Raw genomic sequence first — 22,618 nt, forward strand, 5'->3', positions numbered from 1 at the left:
GCCGAGTCTCCAGGTGACCCTGACACCGTGTCCGGCTGTGCCAGAGAACTGACCGCCCCTGGTCCCTCGGGGCCACAGAACACAGAGGGGTGAGGAGGGGATGGGGCTGCCTTGGGGACCGTCCCTGTCCCCTCCCAGCACCAGCCCCGCCTCCCGCTGCCAGTCCCTGCCAGGTCTGGGAGCAGAACCCAGCTGCGGGGAAGATAAATAGCCCCATTTTACATGCTAATGGCATCCCAACCCCCAGCCGCTTCCCATCAATCTATTTTTGGGTTTCGCTGGAGAGGAAGAAAAAAATAAAAAAATAAAATCCCTTTTGCCAAACAGTTGGGGTGGCAGAGAGAGGGAGGGAGGCTGCAGTATCCCAGCTCTACTGTCCACCCTGGAGTGAGGGCAGAGCCCATGGGAGCATCCTCAGCACCAGGGAGGGATGTGGGACCCCCTGACTCCCCAGCCTGTCCCAGTGAGCCAGGACCCCTCTGAATACCCAGAGCTGCATCCATTGTCTAGCACATCCAACGTCAAGGAGCACCAGTGGGTCTTTCCTGTATGCTGGATGTGGTAAATTTGGGGGGTTTTGGAGGTAAATTGGATTCTCCCATCCTGCCAGATGATGAAGGACTAAGGGGAGCCCATCAGGAGCCTCCCAGACTTACAGATGGATGGGGAGAGCAGGGAAGTGCCCAATCTCTGCTGAGGTCCTAAAAGCTGCAGGAATTTCACTTTTGGGGTGATCTCCTGAAAAACAGAGCTGAGGTGAGGAATGGCAGCAGGGTGACCCCAGAATGGGGCTGGTGTTACAGCTCTAAATCTTCTCTCTTTACACAACAACTCTTATATAATGAGAAAACTCAGAATAATTGATACGTTAAGTAAAATCAACCATAAATGAGTTTAAATCATCTCTGGGGATGGATCTCGTGTCTGGTATGTCAGGGAAGAGCACTGGCTGTGTATCCCACTGAGGCTGGGCAGCAGTGGCACTGGGAGCTCTGGGCTGATCTTTCCACAGTGCTGGAGCACAGCAGGGATGAGCCCTCAGACATCCTCTCCAGCCCAGCTCTATTTTTTGGACACTCCATGGGTTTCTCCTTGGGCTTCCTTTTGCTACCCAAGCCTGGCACTGGGCAGCTGCAGGAACGTGGCCAAAAGCCCAACAGGGTAATTAATCAGCAATGATTCTGATTAATGCAACTAGGGGGTGGTGGGGTGGGAAGCAAGGTGGGGAGAAATCCCTGAGCTGCTCCTGGGATCATCAGGATCAGGAGGTGGCCCATCCCCATGGTGGGAAGGAGTGGGACATCTGCCCTGTGCATTGTTCTGCCCTCCCACAACATCTTAAAGCAGAGTGTGAAGCAGGAAGAAAAGATGTTTTCTCCTTGGTGCAATGAAATCTGAAGGGGTGAAGGGGCAGCAGCACTTGTTAAATTTGCAAAATGCTGCACTTTTACCTGCAGGGAGCTGCTGCTGGGTCTGCATGTTGGCACGGTGCTTTTTACCACCCTGGACAGCGGTTTTGGGGATGGGAATAAAACCTCAGAGGGATGAGACCACCCACAGCAGGTCACTCCTCTCTCCGGGGTGCACAGAGTCATCCCACTTCTGGTTTGGGACTTCCCAAGCTCAGTTTGTGTGTGTGTGTGGCTGAGGAAAGTGAGAAAGGAGGGGATGCTGGGCACATCAACATCCAGAATCGCTGACAAAAGTTTGAAAGTGAAAAAAAATTACTTGATTAGCACAAGGACGAGCTCACCAAGGCGGATCCTGCCAGGGACTGGGATCAGGGTCCGGCCCAAAGCCCAGCAAGGAGCAGCCCGGCCCACGGCCGGGTCACTGCGGCCCCCTGTTCACACAAAGCCGCCTCTGTGTCCCCGGGGAGAGCAGAGGCGGCGGCGGCTTCTCCCGGGACAACGGGAAAACAAACCCCGGGGCTCTCCCGAGGCTGGGAATTCGTGTTTTTAAATATCACATAGCACTGCAAGAATGCATCCGCAGGGCAGGATCAGCGCTGGGGCTCATCCCAAACACTGTTTCCTGCTGCCTGCCTGTGGCAATAGGAGAAGGGGAAAAGGCTTTAAACTAAAAAAGAGAAGATTTAGGTCAAATATAATGAAATTTTTTTTACAGCAGGGGTGGTAAAACACTTGCTCAGGAAGCTGTGGATGGCCCATCCCTGCAAGTGTTCAAAGTTAGGCTGGGCAGGGTTTGGATCAACCTGGTCTGGTGGAAGGTGTCCCTGCAAAAGCCAAACTATTCCATGATTCTATAAAAATCCCTGTAACAAAACACCTGCCTGCAAGCCCTGAGCAGAAATCCAGCCCCTTCCTGTGTGGCAGTGCCAGGAACAGGGACAGGACATCCCAAAGGTGCCAGGAATACCTGGGGCAGTGTGAGCTCCTTGGCTGAGCCCTGAGACGGCAAAGAACCCAAAATTAGCCACTGAAGCCCCACATTTGCACCCTCGGCCAGTGTGGTGCTTGCTGGGTGGTGGTGCCATTGCTTTGCACTCCCAAATGGGATGATTACTTGGATTTCAGACCTGGAAGTGCAAGAGAAGACTAAAACAGAGGCTTATTTTTAATCCCTGTTGTCTCAGTTCCTAAATTAACACTTTTGGGGCCTGTTCTCACTTGATTATCGCCCGATGCCGTGAAATCCTCTGAAGACAGGATGTCCTACTTAACAAATCAATTCCGTATTAGGTAAATATACATTCTGGAGTTTTAATTAGTCCCATGCTACGATACAGAGGTGCCCTGAGGACTCATCTGCAGCATCTGCTCCCCTCTTCACCCCAAGCCGAGTTCTGGTGTGCGGTGGGAATTTTGCCAGAGCCAGCAGCAGCAGGTGCCAAGATCCCACAGCAGCTGGGAGGGAGCGAGGTGCCTTTGAGAGTCTCCTCCAAAGCTGTTGGAGGTCTCAGTGACAATTAACAGAGATTCCTAAAGGGTCTTCAACACAAGGCTTGCACCCTCAGCAATCCAGTGAGCAGAGCTGGCATCAGCCGCAGGTTTGCTGGGAAGAATCCCCACGTGGGAGAGAGCTCAAGGGCACGGTGTCTTGCCAGCAGAATGCTAATGATGCTGCCCAAATGGCATTCCTTAAAATTGTCTTTTCATCCAGAGGTGTCCAAAGTCAAGTGCTCTGGCAGATGGACCAATGTTTCCCAAGGTGTCTGGTGATTTGGGCTGCTGGATGAGTTGGGGGAGAAGGGTCCCTGTGCCAAGGGCAGCACATCCATGGTCCTGCCCTCCAGCCCATTGTTGCAGGTTCATCTCCAACAGCTGAGCCATCAGCAAAGCTGCTGTCTCTGGTCATCATTGCCCTGGAGTAACAGGCTTGGGTTTGGGGGATTTTCAATCATTCCTGCCACCCAAGGTGGTGCAAGCTCCAACCATGGGCAGGGTAAGGAGTGAAGGTGAAGGTGAAGGCAAAAATGAAGGTGAAGATGAAGGTGAAGAAAAAGGCAAAAGCGAAGGTGAAGATGAAAGTAAAGATGAAGTGGTGATGAAGATAAAGGCCTGCTAAATCCCCCAAAACACCAGGTCCTCCATTTGCTTCCCCAATTCTGTTATGCCCCATCCTTTCTGCTCTCTCCGTTTGTTCTGCACTCCTATCCATGACCCCATCCTAAAAAACAGTGTCACTTGCCCTCTCCAATTCCTCAAACCTCTCTTCTTCAGTAAGGGGTGACATTAAAATCATCTGATCTTTGCAACACCAATATGACAACCCTTGGGGGACACCAGTTAATCCATCCCACTGCCCCCAATGGGACCTGCACTCCCTGCATCCTGAGAGATGCAACCAAAGGTGAGAGCAGAGCACAGAGCACTGGGATGTCCGGGCAGTTTGAACTCTGGCATTTCCTAACTTCTGATTTTGCAGCCTGGCTGCATGAGGAACCAGCTCCCAGATCCCAGAGCAGCGTGCAGTGGCAATCAGAGCACGGCAAATCAATTCATGCCAGGCTGTACCTTGCAATGTAAATAATAAATCGGATTCAGTAGCAACTGAATGGAGCCCAGAGCCCTGAAATTGAGCTTGGAGAAAATAAGAACTTGAGGCTGTTAAGATGCAGCAGGGTGGTGTATGGTCATTAGCTGTGAGATACTGGAAAACTCTGCTTGGATAATGGTTTTTATTTGTGGCCATTCTGGGCACTGGAATAACAAATGCAGCAATGTGATGGTGGCAATACCCAGCTTGGGGAGAACCCTGGTGAGGATGGCAGGATCCATCCTGCTTGAACTTCAGTTCCCTAATGGAGAGCAGATGGAGCTGGATGAAATTATTTTGGCCCCAAAAAATTACAACACATGTACAAATAAAACCCTGTAATTAGTGGGAATTTCATCACGTTTCAGTTGGGACAGAAAAAGCCTGAGAGCAGCATTCAGCTGGACACAGGGTAGTCTCAGCACAGAGTGGGCTGAGCTACTGCAGGACCAGCAAAACTTCCCCACCTCATAAATACCCGTGAACACCTGCTTAAAATACCTTTTTTCTTTTTTTAAAAAATACAAAAAATAATTAAAATACTATTCTTATGGTTTTTGCCCTTCCTGGGCATTGATTAGGAACCTGGCAGAGGTGGATCCTGCCATCCTGCCATGTCCTTGCAATTACATCATGTGTGTCTCCTTATTGGATTAAGTTGCAAATTCACAATTTTACTTGCGGAAACAATATTAAAAAGAAAAAAGCCAGCCCTCTGTTCCGAGGGAAAGGAGGTGATCAGACTCTCAAATAATTGCCTTGAAAGTAACCATGACGTGCCAAAATCCAATTAGAAATATATCTATATAAACCTCCAAATGGAAGAGCTTCCACTGTTTCAACCCTTCTCTGTGTCCCAGAGAGCAGCAAAGAGGGAGCAATGCCTTGGATGTCCTCTGCCAGTAAATCATGAACCTTAGGAAGGTGCAGATGTCACGCTGTGAGTGACAAGAGGGTCACCTGCCCAGCCAGGGGCCAGAGGACAGCACAGGTACCTCCTGGGCTCCGTAAGCCACGGCTCCAATGTGACCTGCAGCACCCCTGCCCTGCAGCACTGAGCTTTGGTTCTTTTATTATCAGCGTGAAAATAAATTCTTTTCATGGAGGGATTTTTATAACACTAAATATTTCCATGCCTGGTTGAGATAAGCACCATCCATCAGCCCGCACCAGGCAGGAGACTTCAGCACGAAGCTGTTTTCGATTCTATCTCCCTGCAAGTGCCTCAACAAATTCATTTTGAAGTCTTTGCACAAAAAAAATCTCGGAGGTGGGGGGGGAAAGGGAGGGGATTTGGGAAAACCTTTCCATGGTGTTTAGCTTGGGAGTGGAACCCTTCCATGGTGTTTATCTTGGAAGTGTCTGTTCCCAGCCCTTGGGGATGCAGTGGGGGGGAGGGGGTCCCCAACCAGGCCTGTGGTTGGGTGCCACGGGGGGCTTTGTGGAGGTGACATCTCACAAGGCAGGATGTCCCAAGGCCACCACGACCACGTGCCCATCGCACTGCTGGATGTGTGATTCTGGTTCCTCCCCCTCGCTGGGTGCACTCTTTTCCTGCTGACGAGCGGTTTTCATTAACGAGCAGACAAGCAAAGCACCAGAGAAATTAGCCACTTTTCTCCTTGGACAAATAACTTCCGTCTGAAGGCTTTTCATCTCCTCCCTCTCATCCTCGCGGGGCGCGGCGGGAGGAAAGCTGATGTTTAATTACTTCCTTTATTCTCTGAAAAACGAACGTGCTGAATCATCCCAGCCTCGCACCCTCTCCAGAGCCCCGTGTTGGGGAGGGATGGGACCCACGGGAACACTTGTGCTCTCCCTACCGAAATACATATGCATGTGAAGGGGAAGCCTGTTGGTGTAGAGCTCACTGGAGCCACTGTCTCCAGCTTATCCCCTTCCCACACCATCACTGCCTTGGGAAAAGGAGCCCTGGCACATGCTTTGAGTGTCCCAAGCTGTGTCTTGGTTTAGGGCTTTCCCTCCTTGCTATTTAATTACTGTTTAACTGTGTAAAGTCCTCAACCAGACATTAAAGACCCAAAGTCGGACCAAAGCTGAAGACAGAGTTGCTGGGGTTGTATAAAAGATGCTCCACCATGAGAGGGATTGAGTGACAGCCCAAGAATGACGTTGGATGCTGTAAAACCAAGGATGGCTGGAGCATGGAGCAGGTGTGGGGACCACACCACATCCCCAGCCCTCCTCACGAATGCCCAGGCTCAAGGTTTTTCTGAAAATCCTTTGGAATTTCAAACGGACAAGCAATCTGAACTTCCCCAGGCAGCCAAATCCCACCACAGTATCCCCAGGCCATTGGGATGCTGGGCTGGCACCAGGCTCATTTGGAGATGAGGAGGAAACAAATTCCATCCCCTGGACACATGAACCCTTTACTGGAGAAGTGCAATTACTACCAGAAAAATCACAGAGAGCAAGGGCTGGGAACAGCACAGCACTTATTTTTAATAACAGCTTGGTGTAATCTGCACACATTTCCCAAGCGACATCAGCCTTTTCCTGCCAAGGCCCCTCTTTAACCATGTTTCTCTTGGAAAATTCCTGCCATGGCTCAAAAGCTCTGTGGGTAGACAAAGGCTGAGGGAGAAATGGGAAATTCAAAGGTATAGAGAACGCATTGTTTCTTTATCTGCCTGCAACAAGCAACATTGCCCTGTCCGCTCTCTTGAAGCAGGAGGAGGAACGCCAACTCCCCCCAGGAATTCCCGAGGGATCCTTTAGCAGTAGACTCTTTGCAGTCTACATACAGGGTTTGGGCCCTGATGTCCCCACTACTTACATGGTCTGTGACTCGATGTCCCTGCTCCCTGCCTGGCAGTGTGGCTGGCCAGCTGAATGTGTCAGCCCTGGCCAGCTCCCAGCGCAGAGCTGAGCCAGCATCCAGCCTTGTCAGGGGCTTGAGCCTCATCCAGAGCAGCTCCTGATTGAGCATCCAAAATTTTGGAAAGCTCCTATGGATTTGGGGAGCTGAATTTAGTTTTGGCAAGTGCTTTGCTCTCGCACACACAGCTGCACAGCCCTGATCCAAGAGGGTTTTGTGCTGTAGCTGTGCAAGGCTGATGAACAGCCACACAAAACCCTACATAAGGCTGTGCAAGGTCACTGCCACCTGCCGCACTTTCCCAGCCCACAGGGCAGTGATCATCACACAATGTGCTTAAGCTGAGTGTTCTTCCTCTTAAAACAATGGTGAGGGTGCTGCCCTGTGCTGCAGTTCCCTGTTTGTGACAGGAAACCCTTGCAAAGGTGGAGTATCACAGCACAGGCATCTGCTTGTCCTTGTCCCCCACCCTTCTCCTAGCCCGGTGCAGGATGAGCACAGGGTGCACAGGCAGACCCTGGTCCCTTGGTGGCTGCAGGGGCTGCCAGTGACAGTGCTTGTCTGGGTCAGGTGTGACAGCTGAATGCAGGCACCTACAAAATACCTGTGGGATTGTCACCTCGGGGTAGTGACAGGTGCTGGTGACACTGTTCTGCTCCTTGCTGGTGTGCCCAGCACCAGTGACATTTGGTGTGTACCCACTCCTGCTGAGACCACCCACCAGAGCCCATGCAGCACCCACGGGGGTGAGCACCCTCCTCTGCCATCCCCATCCAGGGAGCTGGAGGTCGGGGAGAGGAGGGACATTTGGGGTGGAGGAAACAACCAGGTGGTTTTGCTCTGTTCCCACTGCAAACACGACCAAAAACCTGTCCATGGTGCCCGCTGAACCCTGGTGTCCCCAAGGACCTGTTCCCTCAGCTGGAGAGACACAGCGGGGATGATGCCCCGGGCAGGGACCGGGGGATGCTCGGGGATCCTCGGGCGGGCGGCAGCGCGGGGCAGGCGGCGGGCGGAGCCCCCGGGGGTGGCGGATGGCGGCGCCGCCCCCGGCGCGGACACCGGGGCGGGGCGGGCGGGAGCGCCCGGTGCCGGCGGCGGCGCGGGGGGCGCGGGGCTCCGTCCCCGCCCGAGCGCGGCGCCGCTGCCGAAGGATGAGCTGCGGCCGGCCCAAGGACATGGAAGGTACCGGGCGCGGGCGGGGGGGGCTCAGGTGCGCGGCGGGACGCGCTTCTCCCAGCCGCGAACGCGATGGGCACGGACCTGGGGATCCACTCCGTCCGAGGGGCTGCCCTCCATGTCTCCCCGGTGCTGTCCCCTCCATCCTGGGGGGCTGTCAGTCCTCCATCCCCCGGTGCTGGCCCCTCCATGCCGGGGGTCTGTTCTTCATCCCTCCCCCGGTGCTGCCCCCTCTATTCTAAGGGCTCTGCCTGCCCTCGATCCCCAGTGCTGTCCTCTCCATCCCGGGGGTCAGTCCCTCCACCTTCCCCTTTACTCCCCCCATTCCGGGGAGACTCTGTCCCCGTGCCCTACCCTTGGTATTGTGGTGTACCAATGAAATGGGCTGGGAAATTTGGCTAGAGCAAAGGGATGCAGGTGTGAGGACAGGGCAGGCAGGCCTGGGGGTGCTGGAGCAGGGCACAACCCCTGGGAAGAGCATGTCAAGGTGGAAGGGGGCTCACTGCAGGCAGGGGTGTCCGTGCCTGTGGGCTCCACACCTGCCTCCTGCCAGGAGAACCTGCCCAAAGCCACCTGTCCACTGGATTCCTGTCCACTGCCCTCACCCCACACTCCCTGCTGTACAGAAGTCCTCTGTCATGGGGACTCATGCTCAGGGACCTCCTGGCAGTACCCATGGGAGTCTCAGGAGCATAGATATTCCAAAGGCATGCACATTCCCCCCAGACACTGTGCCCACTCCTTCAGCTTGTGCCCAGGGCACCCATCATCCTGCACAGGGAGGACAGAAAGGACATCTGCCTTTTGTTCCCTTCCTCCTCCGTCCTCAGGAGGCACCAGCAGTGGGCAGCCACCAGCCTGAGCTCCATCCCTGTGCAGGGCTCCCATCTCGTCTCTGCAAACAGAATTCAGAGGGAAGTGCTGGGGTGACACCCATCGCACCCAGGGCCTGAGCCAGGTGCACTCCAGGGGGATCTGGAGAGGCTGGAGGGGGTGTCAGTCCTCTTTGGGTCTGGTTTCATCTTCCTCAGATCTTAGGGAATAGCTCAGGGCAGGACCTGATCCATCCTATAGACACAGCTTCAAAGATGGGATGTGTTGGGGGATCCCAGAGACCATCACTGGGATCATCCCTGGAGGCTCCACCAGCACAAGCAACAGCTCTGCCCTGCACCAGGGTGAAGCCACATGGAAGGGACAGAGGGGACCAGGGCAATGGCAATGCCAGCTGAGCTCATGGCTCATGCAGATAAAAGCAGGATGAGTTCTTCACAGAGCTGCTGCCTGAACTGAGCAAATTCCCTGCCTTAGGAGTCCTCAGAGACTTCTGGTCCCATCCGCCCTTCACCTGCCTGCAGGAACACAAGGGAGATGACCAGCTCCCTGAATCCACCTCCGATTGCAGGCAAATCCCTCGTTATATTTGGTGCTAAATGTCTCTTTCCCTCCCAAATGTGGTGTGATGACCCACCCTTAAGGGTCGTCACACACGGGCAGCCAGGCAAACCAGCAAAGTGATTTCATTTCTTGTGGAGCTTGTTTCAAGCTTCTCCCATTAATCCCGGGAAGCCTGTCTGACCCTGGGAAGCCTGACTGCCCCCACTGCAGCTGCCTGCAGACATGGCCCCATCTGGAGGGCGAATCTGTGGGACAACCGCACGCTCGATGGCATCAAAGGCACAGGGATGTTCCTGAGGCCATGCTGAGGTGTAGTGGCAGAGGACAGAGCAGGAGTCGGGCAGTCTTTGCCCGTCCAGGCATTTGGCTCCCCTCGCTGTGCCCCTGCCTGCTGCTCCTGCAGCTTGGCTGCCTGCCACCGTGTCCCCCGGGCAGGTCCTGGTCACCTGCGAGCAGGAAGCATCCGCGGAAAGTCCCCTGGCAGCCGGTTTGCTGGTAGTGATCAGCCCGGGCCAACTCGACACCCACATGGAAATACTTTTGCCGGGGAATGCTGCCACATCCTGCCCCGAGGTGCCCAGCCACGGGAGGTTTCCCGTCCCTCTCCCCACCAGCAGCTGCTTCTGCTCTGAGCCTCTCCAGCACTCACGTTTCACCAGCCATAAAAGTGTCTGGAGAGGGAACGGGAGCAGGAGCAGCGTTGTGCCCGGTGAGGGGAGGGAGCGGCCTCTGTCCCTGCCACTGCAGCAGACCCTGTCCCACCGCTGCTGGTCTCCCTGCGGTGACCCGGACCTGGCCTCCCCCTCCTGCGTGGCTGGAGAGATGCCCAGAATGGATCAAAGAGCCATGGAAACAAGCCGGCAGCGATTCCCCGGCGGCAAGCAGGCAGTGGGGTGTCGCTCACAGGAGGCAGGCAGACGTGCCACAGGGACCCTAGACCAGCTGGCAGGGGTTGGAATAGTGGGGTCACAGTGGCTGTTTGGGGACCCGAGCTGAGCTCTCCCCTCCTCACTCCAGCTCGGGCTCAGCCAGCCTGGAGGTTCCTGCATTCCCGTTTCAGGATTTAGCACAGCCTCTGCTCTGGGGGAACCCCACTTCTGCCCGTACCCCAACACGGCCATAGCCATGAGAGCTTTGGCCGGGAGCAGGTGCAGCCCACGCTGAGCCCTGCGACCCCTCCCTGCTCAGGCTGCTCATCACCACGATCCTTCTTCGCTTTTCCTCCTGCACCCGACTGCCCTTAGCCACCGCTGACCCCGGTGCTGCCACACTCGTGCCATGGCTCCGCTTGACCCCAGGGCACTTTGATGCCCTCTGGGTCCGGTGTCCCCTGCAGCAGCTCCCCGAGGCTTCCTGTCCATCCCAGGGCCAGCTGGCCCTGCCGCCGGATTAGGCGGGGAGCACGAGAGGAAAGCATCGAGCATCTCTCCGGATCAAACGCCCACGGGGCAGCGGGGAGGGGGTGTAATTCACCCCCCTCTCCATATGAGAGCGGCTCGGGGCCGCCCGGAGCTGCGATGAGCGTGCAGCCGGTGCTCTGAGGCAGTGGGAGGGAGGCGTTCGGGGGAATCAGTCAGGTGTGGACGAGGTATGAGGGGAGGCAGGGATGGAGCCGCACTCGTGACAGCGGTGCCGAGCGCTCACGCGCATCCCTCCTCCCGCCGAGATGCAGCAGGGCCGGCCATCCCTCTGCTGCGTCTCCACCATCCGCAGCTCGCAGGGACCACCCGAGCCAGGTGAGGGGTCTTCAGGGCATGGCCGGGGGGCTGTGGGGCCAGCGGGCCTGGGGAGAGATGCTGCATGTGCATTCCTGGCCGGGGGGCACAGCCTCCGGCTTAGCAGAGAGGGGCGGAGGGGGTGGAGGGCGGCTGGTTGCTCCTGGGGATGCCGTGGGCTACTCCTGTGCAGGGCACGGAAAGGAGAGGAGAGCCCGTGTTGGATGTCACCCCGTGTCCCTGCGTGGAGCCAGCCCAGGGCTGTCCTGACACGGAGCTCCTCTGTCCCTGTCCTTTCCTTGCTCCAAAATGCTCCCACATGCCCTGCTCAGCCCTCCCTACTGTCCCGTGTCGAGTGCTGCCAGGTGATTGGAAAGTTGGGATCCAAAGGGTGGACTGGGGAAACTGAGACTGTGGAGGAGCTGCTGGAGCCAGGGCCTCTGGGCTGCAGGACCCACTGCCTGCTCCAATGGGGAACCATGTCCTCAAAGCTCCTAGACCTGCCTTTCTTCCCAGCTCGTTTTTCCCTTTGACTTTCACCCCTCTTTCCCATCTGCTCCCACTCCTGCTGTTGCCTCCAGCAGTGTTTGCTGCAGGAGCAGAGATGCCCATGTCCTGCTGCTGAAGGCAGACACTCCACTATGGATATCCCTATGGATATGGGTCCTGCTGATAACCAGAGCCCCCTTCCCTCTGCTCCCTGTAGCAAGTCCTGGGGAAGCCCTGGCACAGCCGAAGGGCACAGCTCTGGCACCAGCCCCTCCAGAGCTGCCAGGTTTATATCTGCCGCAGCACCCAGTGGGATGGGCAGTTTCCAGCTCGGAGGTATCCCAGTACAGCTACAATGTTCAGGGTGCCAAGGACAGGACAGTAGCATCTCAAACATCCTTGGCTGGAGGGAGCACAACCCACTCTGGTCCTCACCTGACAGGCTCAGGGTGTCTGAGACTGTTGGAAGTCATCAGAGACATCTCCATCTCCTGGGACAGGTGCAGAGACCACCCTTGCCAGTCCTGCCTCTGCTCCTCACTGAGCCTCTCCAGGGATCTCCTTCTACCTGTTTTTCTCTAAAATCACTTCCCCAGCCATCAGACAGGACCCTTGCCTCAGTTTCCCCATGGCAATTCTTCCTGCTGTGTGTGTTTAAGAAACAACACTGTATGATGTGGTCTGGGTATCCTGGGACAACCCTTTTCTGCTCTACCTTGACTCTTTTTGGCCAGTTTGTTCTCCTATTGCATAGAGATGTACTTGAGTGCCTCTTTGAAACCTCTTCCCTCCTAAAACCCACAAATTAGGAAAATTAGTTGCATCAGGATTTCTCCAGCCCTCCTGCTCTCCCAGGGTGGTTTGTCCTGGAAGTGGGTCTCGTTTGGGTGCTCTCTGCTCTTGGAGGTGGTTCCTGACTTGCCTGGCTCCCGGGGTGGGAGCAGGTGAACTGGGGGACGCTCCTGTCTTTGCTTCCACGGATCAGAGCTGCTTATGTCAAGCCGTCTGGCTTTTATCCAGAGCAGACAGAGCGTGAGCCCCTAATACCCACTCACCCTCCTCCTGTGGCAGCTGGGTCCCTTCAGCCCCCCTCAAAGGAAAGCTTTGCAACCTCATTGCAACCCCAACAACCCCAGCTTGTTAAAACACAAGGAATTGAACTTCAATGACCTTTGTGGGTCCCTTCCAACTCAGGGTATCCTATGATTCTATGAATAAGGGACAAAAAGCACTCATTGTGGGTGAATGTCTGTTCCTGGTCATTATTGAAGGGCTGGTGTGTGTTCAGCCACCACTGGAGTGTACAGTAGCTGTCCCCAGGCACACATGGTCTGTGCTGGTGGACCAGCCTGCATTCCCTTTTCCACCAGCCTGCCCAGGGAATGTTTCTCTGCTCCTCTTCCCTTGGTGGTGGCAGTTTGCTGTTAGGCTGGACCATGGGAAGTGGCTTCCCTGGTTCTTCTCCCGGTTCCTGTCCCAGCAGAGAGGCAGTGACAAGCAGGAGGTTCTCACCACGTGCCGGGTGCTCGGCTGGCGGGTGTCAAAACAAACGTCGCTCGTGAGGGGTTTGTGTGGGCAAACATCTTGTCGGGTGCCTGCTGGATCCCAGCGCCAGCTGGCAGTTCCTGGGCTGGTGGATTTTCTTCTTGGCAATGGGAAAAGGAGGCAGGAATGGGGAGTTTTTTGAGACAGGGGCCCACAGCTTGAGTTCAGCACATCCAGTGGGGTAAAAAAGGCACTTTTGGTGGCATGGGGTGGGATGGGCACCACGGCCGTCTCTCACCCCCCTTCCCTCTGCAGCCGCCGCTGCCGCCTCTGCTCACTTCAGCTTCTGCCGCAGCCTCCTGGAGCACACGGTGTCAGCCGAAAACCTGAGCTACCGCCTGCAGCGCAACCCGGGCAGCAGCCTGACCTGGCACGACGGCCGCAGCCAGCGCCCCGACGGCGCCCGCACCGTCAAACTCCTGCGGCAGCCGGGCACCGAGGGCTCGCAGGTACCCCACACCCCACCCCGGGCATGCCAAGGGGACACAGCTCCTCCTGTCTGCCACACCCCCACAGGAGCATCTCCTCTTTGCCTGCAGGATCAGGCCTTCAGATCTTGTTTTGCTGAAAGTCTTAATGATTGTTGGGCGTTTAGTTTACAGTAGTATAAATAAACATCCTAATGTTAGTGTTTTCATCAGGCCTTGGGCTGTGCTGGGGTGAGTTCTCTGTGTCATCTCCCCTCTGTGCATCCCACCTGGAGCTGACACTTAATACCATTTTGCATTAACTATGCCAGCACCAAATTCCTTATAATGCCTTAAAATCGCTGAGCACTTGTGTGTGTCCCTTAGCCAGGTTTGGACTATTGTCGTCCTAAAATTTGAAACTTTATTGTACCATGGAGACTGTGAGCCAAAGGTTTCTATCCATTCACTGCTGCACAGACACAGGAAGGAATATCAGCTTTGCAGGTGGCTCCTGGTGCTTCCCAGCCCCTCCTTAACACCCTGGAAGTTGGGTTCAGAGGTGGTACATCCAGACAGTGAATGCTGGAAAGAAAACAGGGGAAATCCAACTGCCCGGCTTCCAGCTGCCAACATGGAGATGCTTTTGTATCACAGGGCCTGTCTGGTTTGGTTTCAGAAAGGAACAGGGACCCCACAGGGATGGGTATGGTCATGATGCTCTCAGGAGCAGCAGCTCCAGGAGAGACAATGCCCCATGTGCTGGTGGCACTGTCCCATCACCTCCAGGTGGCCCCTGCGTGGGGACACACCAGCTGCTCTCCAGCTGCCAGCTGTGGTTTATCATGGTTCTCCCTCCTCCACCTCTATGTGCTGCCCAGAAGGATTTAGTGAAAGGTTCTTAATTGCCATAAGCAAAGAAAAATGCCAGAGCAAAGGGAGGTGATGCAAGTTGCTCCTTGCAGTGCCCAGGGATGGCTCCCACCCCCTGGTTCCCCCAGCCACCTCCTGCCTTGCTGCCAGAGCAGCCTCCCAGCCTTCCTGCCTGCTCTCCTCCACACCGGAGCTCGATATTCACGGCTGAGAGTTTATCAGAGAGACAGCGCGGCTCAGCCGGCTGGAAAACAAACCCATGATCCCTTACACCTCCCCTGCCCCTCTAGGGAGCGCAGGGACTCACTTGGGGACTCTGCATGGGGAGCAGGGAGTGCACACCGAGCCGGCAGTGCGGGGTTTAGGGATACTGGGATAGTCCCGGTGCAGGGCTGATGAGTGATGTGCGTGCAGCCGTGTGCGTGCCCAGGGAAATTGCCAGTTGTTTGTCACCTCTTCCCCCGTGCCTCGGAGGGTTATTTGGATAATAGCTGTGGGAAGCCCGCGGGAAGCTGGTTGTTATTCCCCCCAGCCCCTCCGCTTCTCATCATCACTCGTTAGTGAATCCAGAGAGCAAATCGCCGCCTCCTCCTCCTCCCCACGGCACACTCTCCGCCGCGCTCAGCCAAGTGTGAAGGAGCCGCGCAGCCGGCGAGGGCTGGGGCTGCTCCCGCAGGCAGGCCACTCCCGGGATGCGTCTGCTGGAGCCGGGCAGCTGCCGAGGTCTCCCCCAAAGGTGAGGGTTTAGCTCGGAAAATACATCCTGTGCATTATCTATTGGATTTTTCGTCTGCTTTGGAGACGGACTCGTTACTTATTAATGTACAGCCTCCCCACTTTGCCTTCTTCCCTCTTGCTTGAAGGTTCCCAACGAGCTCTGCTTGAGGAGCAACAGTTCCTTTCCAAACTCAAACGCTCCCCTGGGCACAGGCAGCAGCTCCACCAGGCTGGGCAGGCTCCATGGCATTGCCCAGCACGGGGCAGGGAGCACATCCCAGCCCAGCCCTCCACTGCCTCCTCTGCAGCATCTCTCAGGAATTCGTCATTAGTTTCAGTAACTGCGGGGTGTCTGGAGTTCCTCTTACACTAATTATCCCTGCTCCTCTATTAGACATGCTTAATTAGCCAGCGTTCACACGCAGAGGTCGATGTTGGCACACCGCAGGCCACACGCTGTCGACCTTTCCCATGTCGGTGTGTCGTGCATCAGCTGCTCTTCCTGCTCTGTCCCTGCCGTGCCCAGGGCATGGGTGAGTTCTGGCAGTCCAGTCCCCTTGTGTTGTGGGAAGCAGGGGTGCCTTTTCCACCCTAATCTGCCTGTGATCCAGCCCAGGACAGTGGCAGCAGCTTGGGCACAAGTGGATGCTTTGGAGCAGCGATGTTTGCTGGTGCTGCTCAAGGATGAAGTCTCAGCATCAGCAGCAGTGGAGAGCTCACCAATCTCTCCTGGGTGCTAAAAGCAGGGAAAGGAAAATTCCTGCATCCTCCAGCCCCATATCCCAGCCAACCTGGAGGATTCCCTAGAAGAAGCAGGCTTGCTCCCCTGTGCAGTCACAGCTCAAGGTGTGTGATTTGCTCTGTATAAGACAAGTCCAGGCTGCAACAACCTTGTGAGGCCAGAGTAGCTGTGATGGGGGAGAGAAAATGGAGCTGCCAAGCAGCTCAGAGTGAGACTGGGTGGCTCAGAGTGAGAGTGGCCACTGCAGCAGACATCTGGAGGGAGGGAAGGTGGGATGGAGGGATGCTGTCAGATAAACCCAGTCTCCCTGTGGGCATCACTCAGTACTGTACATTGAATAGCTCAGCAGGTGGTGCAGGGTGTCCAGGGCACACTGGGGTGCTGGGGACTGTGACTCTGCTTTATCCTGGGTGTCTCTGAGCATAGCAGCACCCCAGGAACAGGCTGTAGGATTCAGGGGTGACCTTAGACACCTGCAAGGCTGCAGGACCTTGTTGTGACCAGTCAGCCCAGGGTTGAAGGGGATTGAGAGGAAGAGAAAGGGAGAGTCCTTCCTACTCCAGGGCACCAGCTGGCTGCTGGCTGCTTTCCTGGGGCCTTCTGGTGGGGATGAATTTGCACCAGTACCAACATCTGCTGGGGATGGCTTTGCATCAATTCCCACTGTCCTCCAGGATCTCACTGGCTTCATGCCCACTGAGAGCTTCCAGCAAATGTCCATCTCTGCCTGGTGAGGTGGGAATCCTGAGGACCTCCAGGACATCTCCTGAGCTTGTGCAATGCTCTGCTGGGCTGGGAGATGTGTAGTGGAGGGGAGCTGGGTCTCTTGTCTGCAGCAGGAGGGCTGGGAAGTTTAAATTATTTGGTCTATATTTGGCAGGACAACCAGCTTGACCTCCCATCCCCACTCTCCGTCTTCCTTACTGATTCCTCTGATTTCAGGGTGAGCCCAAAGATGCCAGAGGGTGCAGAGACAAAGTCTGCCAGCATCACCACAATCCTATCCAGCCAACCAGCATCTTCCTCATCCCCATGGACTGATTTCCCTTTTCATCCTCGCAGGGCTGAATCCCACTAACTCCTTAATCTAATTAACTAATCTCCCCTGCCACTCCCCTCAGGTCCGTGGCTGTGACCACTATGGCATCTACCACACCAGCCCCACGCTGGGCAGCCTGGTCAAGCCAGTGGTGCTGTGGACCCAGCAGGATGTGTGCAAATGGCTGAAGAAGCACTGCCCACACAACTATCTCATCTACGTTGAGGCATTCTCCCACCACGCCATCACAGGTACAGTGTGCCTCTGGGCTATTTCCCACATGCCCCTGGGAAAGGCTGTTTGGACATTGATTGTTCAGAAGATGGAAATGCCCCCCATTTCTGTCCCCTCTCCACATGGGATGATGCAGCCAGGGTGAGAGCAGAAGACACAGCAACACTGATCCAGGCTGGGCAGGAGGCATCTGCCACCAGGGTGAGTTCCAGGACAGGCTGGAGGCTCTTTAAAATTATTGAATTCGTTTATAAGACAGGAAAGAGTCTTCTCATCACCTAGCTTTAAATAATAATAATAATAATAATAATAATTTTAAAGTTTTTAAGATATTGAACATTTTTGCAGAAGAGAAAAATCTCTGCCCAGTAGGAGATCAAAGGTCTTTGTCCAGGTTGAAATCCAACTCCCAGTCTAGTCCTTCAAGGAGACTTACCTCAAAGATCTGCTCCCTCCCCTTTGCTCCCTGGGGACAGTGGCTTTGACCTCTGTGTAAGAGCATCATTCCAGTCTAACTTCAATATGTGCAAGGCCAGACTGAGCTCTGCCAGGGCCAGGGGATGGTGGCAGGGAAGTGAGGGCAGGAGCTGCCTGGGGGGGATGCAAAATCCTAATGCAAGAGCTCAGCCAGCCCTTGCTCAGGCAACAAAGGCAGCATTAGTGAGTGTACACTGGGAAGCAAGGACAAAAGCAGGTTTAAAATCCCTCCTCTAATAGCCCCAGACTGGAGGGAAGTGGCTCTGTGGGGACAGGAGCGCTAATGCGTTGTGATGGGCACCCCCATTCCCCGGGGATGACCAGCCCGTGTGGGGACCCTGCGCTCGGAAAACATCTCCTCATGTGGGAGGTGGAGCGGAGAAATGGAAAGCTGCAGCCTGCGGGGATGGGTTACACGATTGCGGTGCCGGTACCTGTCAGAGGCTGGGGACATGAGCTGCCACCCGGCGCTCTCTCAAAATGAGGTCACGAACCAGGGTGGTTTGGGTTGGAAAGGATCTTAAAGCTCATCCTGTTCCATCCCCTTGCCATGGGCAGGGACACCTCCTGCCAGACTGGGTTTCTCTAAGCCTTGTCCAGCCTGGCCTTGAACACTTCCAGGGCTGGGGCAGCCACAGCTTCTCTGGATAACCTGTGCCAGGGCCTCACCACCCTCACAGGGATGAATTTCTTCCCAACATCCAGTTTAACCATATCCTCTGCCAGTCATTCCTCCTCGTCCTGTCACTCCAGGCAGGGAGAGAGGACTCCCTCCTCATTCCTCCACACTGATGGGCTCCCCTTTGTGTTGCCCTTTCCTGGAGTCATCCCCGCACTGCACGGGGCTGGTCAGGCACTGAGCGATCCCGTGTTTGCAGGGCGGGCGCTGCTGCGGCTGAACGGGGAGAAGCTGCAGCGCATGGGGATCGCGCTGGAGGCGCAGCGCCAGGAGGTCCTGCAGCAGGTCCTGCAGCTCCAGGTGCGCGAGGAGGTCCGGAACCTGCAGCTGCTCAGCCAAGGTAGGGGCAGCGGGGCAGGGGGAGGCTCCGGGGCTGGGCTGGGCTGTGTGGCTGTTCAGGGAGCACAGGGGTGAGCTGTGATGCACAGGGCCAGGCTGCCACACGCAGCCCAAAATCCATCAGTGGCCTTTTGCACGGAAGGGAAGTGATTCTCCGGGGCTGGCAGTGGGTGAGCTGTGATGTGCCACCCTGCAGGCTGTTTATTCCTTCCTCTCCCACCTTGTTCCAGCTTCTTTTGGAAATGTCTCCTAGCTGATCCGTCTGTTTGGCAGATTGCACCAACACTGTGAACCAAGCTCCTCTGGGACGGGCTGTGCACCGCCGATATGAGACCTGAGCCACACGCTTGGAGTAAGAAGAGACACTCCAAACTTCCCAGGCACTCCAGGGCTCCTCTTCTCTGCTTCTTCCTTCTCTTTCTTTTAAAGGAATACGTTCCTGTGCAGGGATGGAAGGTTTCTTCCAGCAGACATGGCTTTTGGCTGGAGGAAAATCAGCAAACCAGCTGCTGGGACAGATGATGAACTTCCATCCACCTGAGCCTGACAATTCATGAGGAAAGAGATGGAAAAAAGGAGATGGCAAAAGGCAGGGCTCAGCAATGTGGAGAACAGGAATGCAGTGATTCCAGGGCAGCTCGGAGCCAAGTGCAGGACACTGAAGCATTATGCACTTGGGCAACATCCCAGCACCCGGCAACTCATGTCCATGCTTTGGAGCTTATTTAGGGAGCTTTGGTTTCCTCATCAGACTGGGCTGTCTTCCAGCGTCCGGGGAGGTGACGTTACCAGTAGCAAACAAGATGATACAACCAGCCAAAAAATTCAAAGCGGGGCCAAGACCCAGGCACACAGCTCCACTTGGTGATTTAAAAAGGGAGCTGAGTCATCAGAGCTGGAAAAGCTGGGAGTAAAAGTAGGGTGGATGCACCAGGAGGGTGCCATGGACTGGAGGAAGCTGTGCCAGGAGCTCATTTTTCATCCACAGGGAGACAGGGGAGCCCGTGCAGGAGCTGGGGGGAGCAGGCAGGTGGTGATGGGTGCTGCCAGGTGGTGATGGGTGCTGCCCAGAGTGGGGCTGGGGGATCACTGGGTGCCAGGTCCTCCCTGGCCCCCGTGCCTGGTCCTGCTCTGCTCCATGCTCCTACCAGTTCTGCAGAGCTCTGCTCATCCAGGCATTTTCAGGTTCTTGTCCTGACCTCCTGCCCAAGTGCTGGTGATGGTGTCACCAAAGCCAGGCACCTTCCTGATGACCTTCACCATCATTGTGGTGAAAGTGTTTGCTGTTAGACCCCCACACCCAAACTCTCCCATGCACAGCTACAGACTGCCCTTGTGGGCAGATGAGGGAAATCCATGTGTAAATCAGGATTTTTGGCCAGGGTGGATGCTGTCACCTCCCCACATTCCACCTCAAGTGATGAGGGTAGGGCTGTGGGTCATGGGGGTCCAAAAACAGCAGCACCCCAAAACCCCTGGGGCATTGGGATGTGGAGGCAGGTCACAGTGCCCCCCAGCCAGCACCCTCCTGCCTGCTTCTGATCCCTTGAGAGGCTACCTAGAACAAAGTCTAGATAGTGTTAAAGGAATAAAGTACGTATTTATTTTAAAAGGCCTTCAAAGGATGCACCTTGGGCAGCACAAGAGCCTGGCCAATGCTCCACCCAAGATGGACAGCGGGTCACACATTTTCACACTTTTATAAGTTTTGATCCATTTACATATTGGGGTTAATTGTCCAATTACAGGTTATGAAGTTCCATCCTCCCAGATTGCTCTCCTCAATTTGCTGTCATTTATACTTTTTGGGCCCAAAGCTGCAATGGTGTCCTTGGTTCTGGGGCTGGAAAAGGATTGTTTTGTCTAACTACACTGTGAAGAGAACTTGCTAACACTTTATATGAATTTCAGAGTTATATACCAATGCAGCACAGAATCTGGAAAGTATGAAAGCTAAAACTTAAGGCATCACTTCTCTGCTGGTAATAAATTAGACTGTTATTTTAACTCACGGCTCTTCTGACTCTTCCCACACCTGAACCTATGAGTTTGATCCATCCTGGATATGCTCAGGAGATGTCTACAGCCCTAAATCCCTCCATACTGGGCTGAACATCTTCCCTCTCTGCCTGTAGGTCAAGGGTCTGTGACCCTCAGCTCCATCTGCACTGAAGCAGCTCCAGGGCTTTGCTGTGTGTAGTCCACAGTACCTCAGGACACAGGAATTAGAGTTTCCTCCTGTTTCCATACTGACCTTTTCAAATATGCAACAAAATTTGCTCTTCTCACCTCACTGGAGACTCAGGAGCAACAGAGCTGGCAGAATTTCTTGAGTTTTAAGAAAAGGAAAAAAGAAGCCAGGAAAAAGCCCATCTTCCCCGCGGTGGGGTTTGTTTCTGTCCTGTGGGGAGCCAGGGGGGCAGTGGGAGCGGTGGGGAGGCACAGGGAGCTGCGGGGTGATGAGGGGGCCAGAATCCCAAACAGCAGATCACGGCTGCAGGTGTCTGCACATCGTTAGAGGGAGACGCTGAGCTTCTCTCCAGAGTTCGGGAGCTGCACAGGGAGAAATGGCTTCTCCAACTGGGCTCATGCAGTAAGTTGGTGGAGATTTGGCTTGGAATTCAGCGGGGGTGCACAGAGCAGTGAGAGCAGTGCTGGGGCTGCCCCGGACCCTCTGGAAAAGGCAGAGTTCCCCCCAGATCCTGCCCCAAAACCCAGCTGCCCTTTGCTGCACTCCTGAGGATGCTCTGGCTCCCTCCTCAGCATGGAAGAAATGAGGCACAGAAGAAGCAGAAACCAGACCAATTGCACTCGGCTAGAGCCCCAGCCCTGGCCCCTGCTTGGATATCTTTCTGAGACCCACCAGCACAGGATGAGGTGGAGGAGCAGGGTGAAAAAATATTCCCAGGGCTGGCAGGAGGATGCTGTCCTGCCCCCAGTCCCCTGCTCTGTACCTTTGTCCTGATGAGGATGGTGAGACCAGAATGTCTTTCCAGGCTGGCTCTGAACTGTTGCTCTGGCAGTGTCTGGTGCCACCTAATGCCCATGGCTTGTCCAAGGGACACCCAGGACTCTGCCCAAGGCAGCAGGGATGCATCCAGAGCAGCCCTGACATGGTTTTGACTTGGGTAGCCCTGGGCATACAGGAAAATGCATCTGCATGGTGGATCCAAGGCAGGACAGTTCTCTGCACGGGTGAGAACTTGGGGTGGTGAGTATTGCACCAGGACCCTGGGAACTGGAGGCAGATGCTGCTCGGGGTCCTCTTGGACTGAGGCACAGCTTGGTCACTCCTCATCTTTTGCTGAGCAAGAAAAATACCTTCTACTTGTCCAGCACTTATCTGCCAGTGATATTCCAGGCACTGCCCCAAAACAAACAGCACTGACAATGAAACACAGATGAATCAATTCATGCAATATTAAAACCAGACAACAATTAAAGTAAACAGAAAACACCAGCAAGTATAAGTCAGTCCCCTGCAGCAGGCAGGAGGATGCAGCACTGGGGCACAGGGGCAGGCAATGGCCACACAACTCCTGTCTCTGATAAATTTTTTTGCCACTTTATTTGGTGGAAATTGTTTTGAATAAGAAGGCCAAAGTGTCACTGGCATCAGGAGTTTTGTTCAGCACCTTCTTAGAAAGGAACAATCCAGCAATCCCTTCCCAATGGCATAGGCAGTTTGCAGATTCCAGCAAGGTTTTCAAGCAGAAAATAAAAAAGCCAGCAGAGATGCCCATAGAAAATGCATGCAAATTTGTCTGAGTAATTACTGAGCCTGGCTTGATGATGTAAACTCCTCCAGCTCTGAAGCACTGCTGATTGTGTCAGGGAATGCTCCCCATTCCTCCAACCCTGAAATTCACACTGGGTGCTGCAGGCAGCCTGTGCTGTCCCTGGCTGAGTGGAGTGGGAGGACACAGTGTGCTGGGCACAGAGGT

At 55.0% G+C, this 22,618-nt stretch overlaps 1 protein-coding gene across 1 annotated transcript; it reads left to right on the forward strand.

Annotated features, from left to right (window-relative positions):
- Positions 1-11,008: 11,008 nt before the first annotated feature.
- On the forward strand, positions 11,009-19,012 carry SAMD10 (sterile alpha motif domain containing 10; the record flags this gene model as incomplete). The annotated part of the gene is given in 6 exon segments (XM_083873390.1): positions 11,009-11,064; positions 11,066-11,154; positions 13,423-13,616; positions 17,028-17,196; positions 18,535-18,675; positions 18,948-19,012. Coding segments are annotated over 6 exon segments (714 nt in total).
- Between the last annotated feature and the right edge of the window lie 3,606 nt (positions 19,013-22,618).

This window comes from Zosterops lateralis, assembly GCF_965231275.1.
Source record: "Zosterops lateralis genome assembly, chromosome: 16".
Lineage (NCBI taxonomy): Eukaryota > Metazoa > Chordata > Aves > Passeriformes > Zosteropidae > Zosterops > Zosterops lateralis.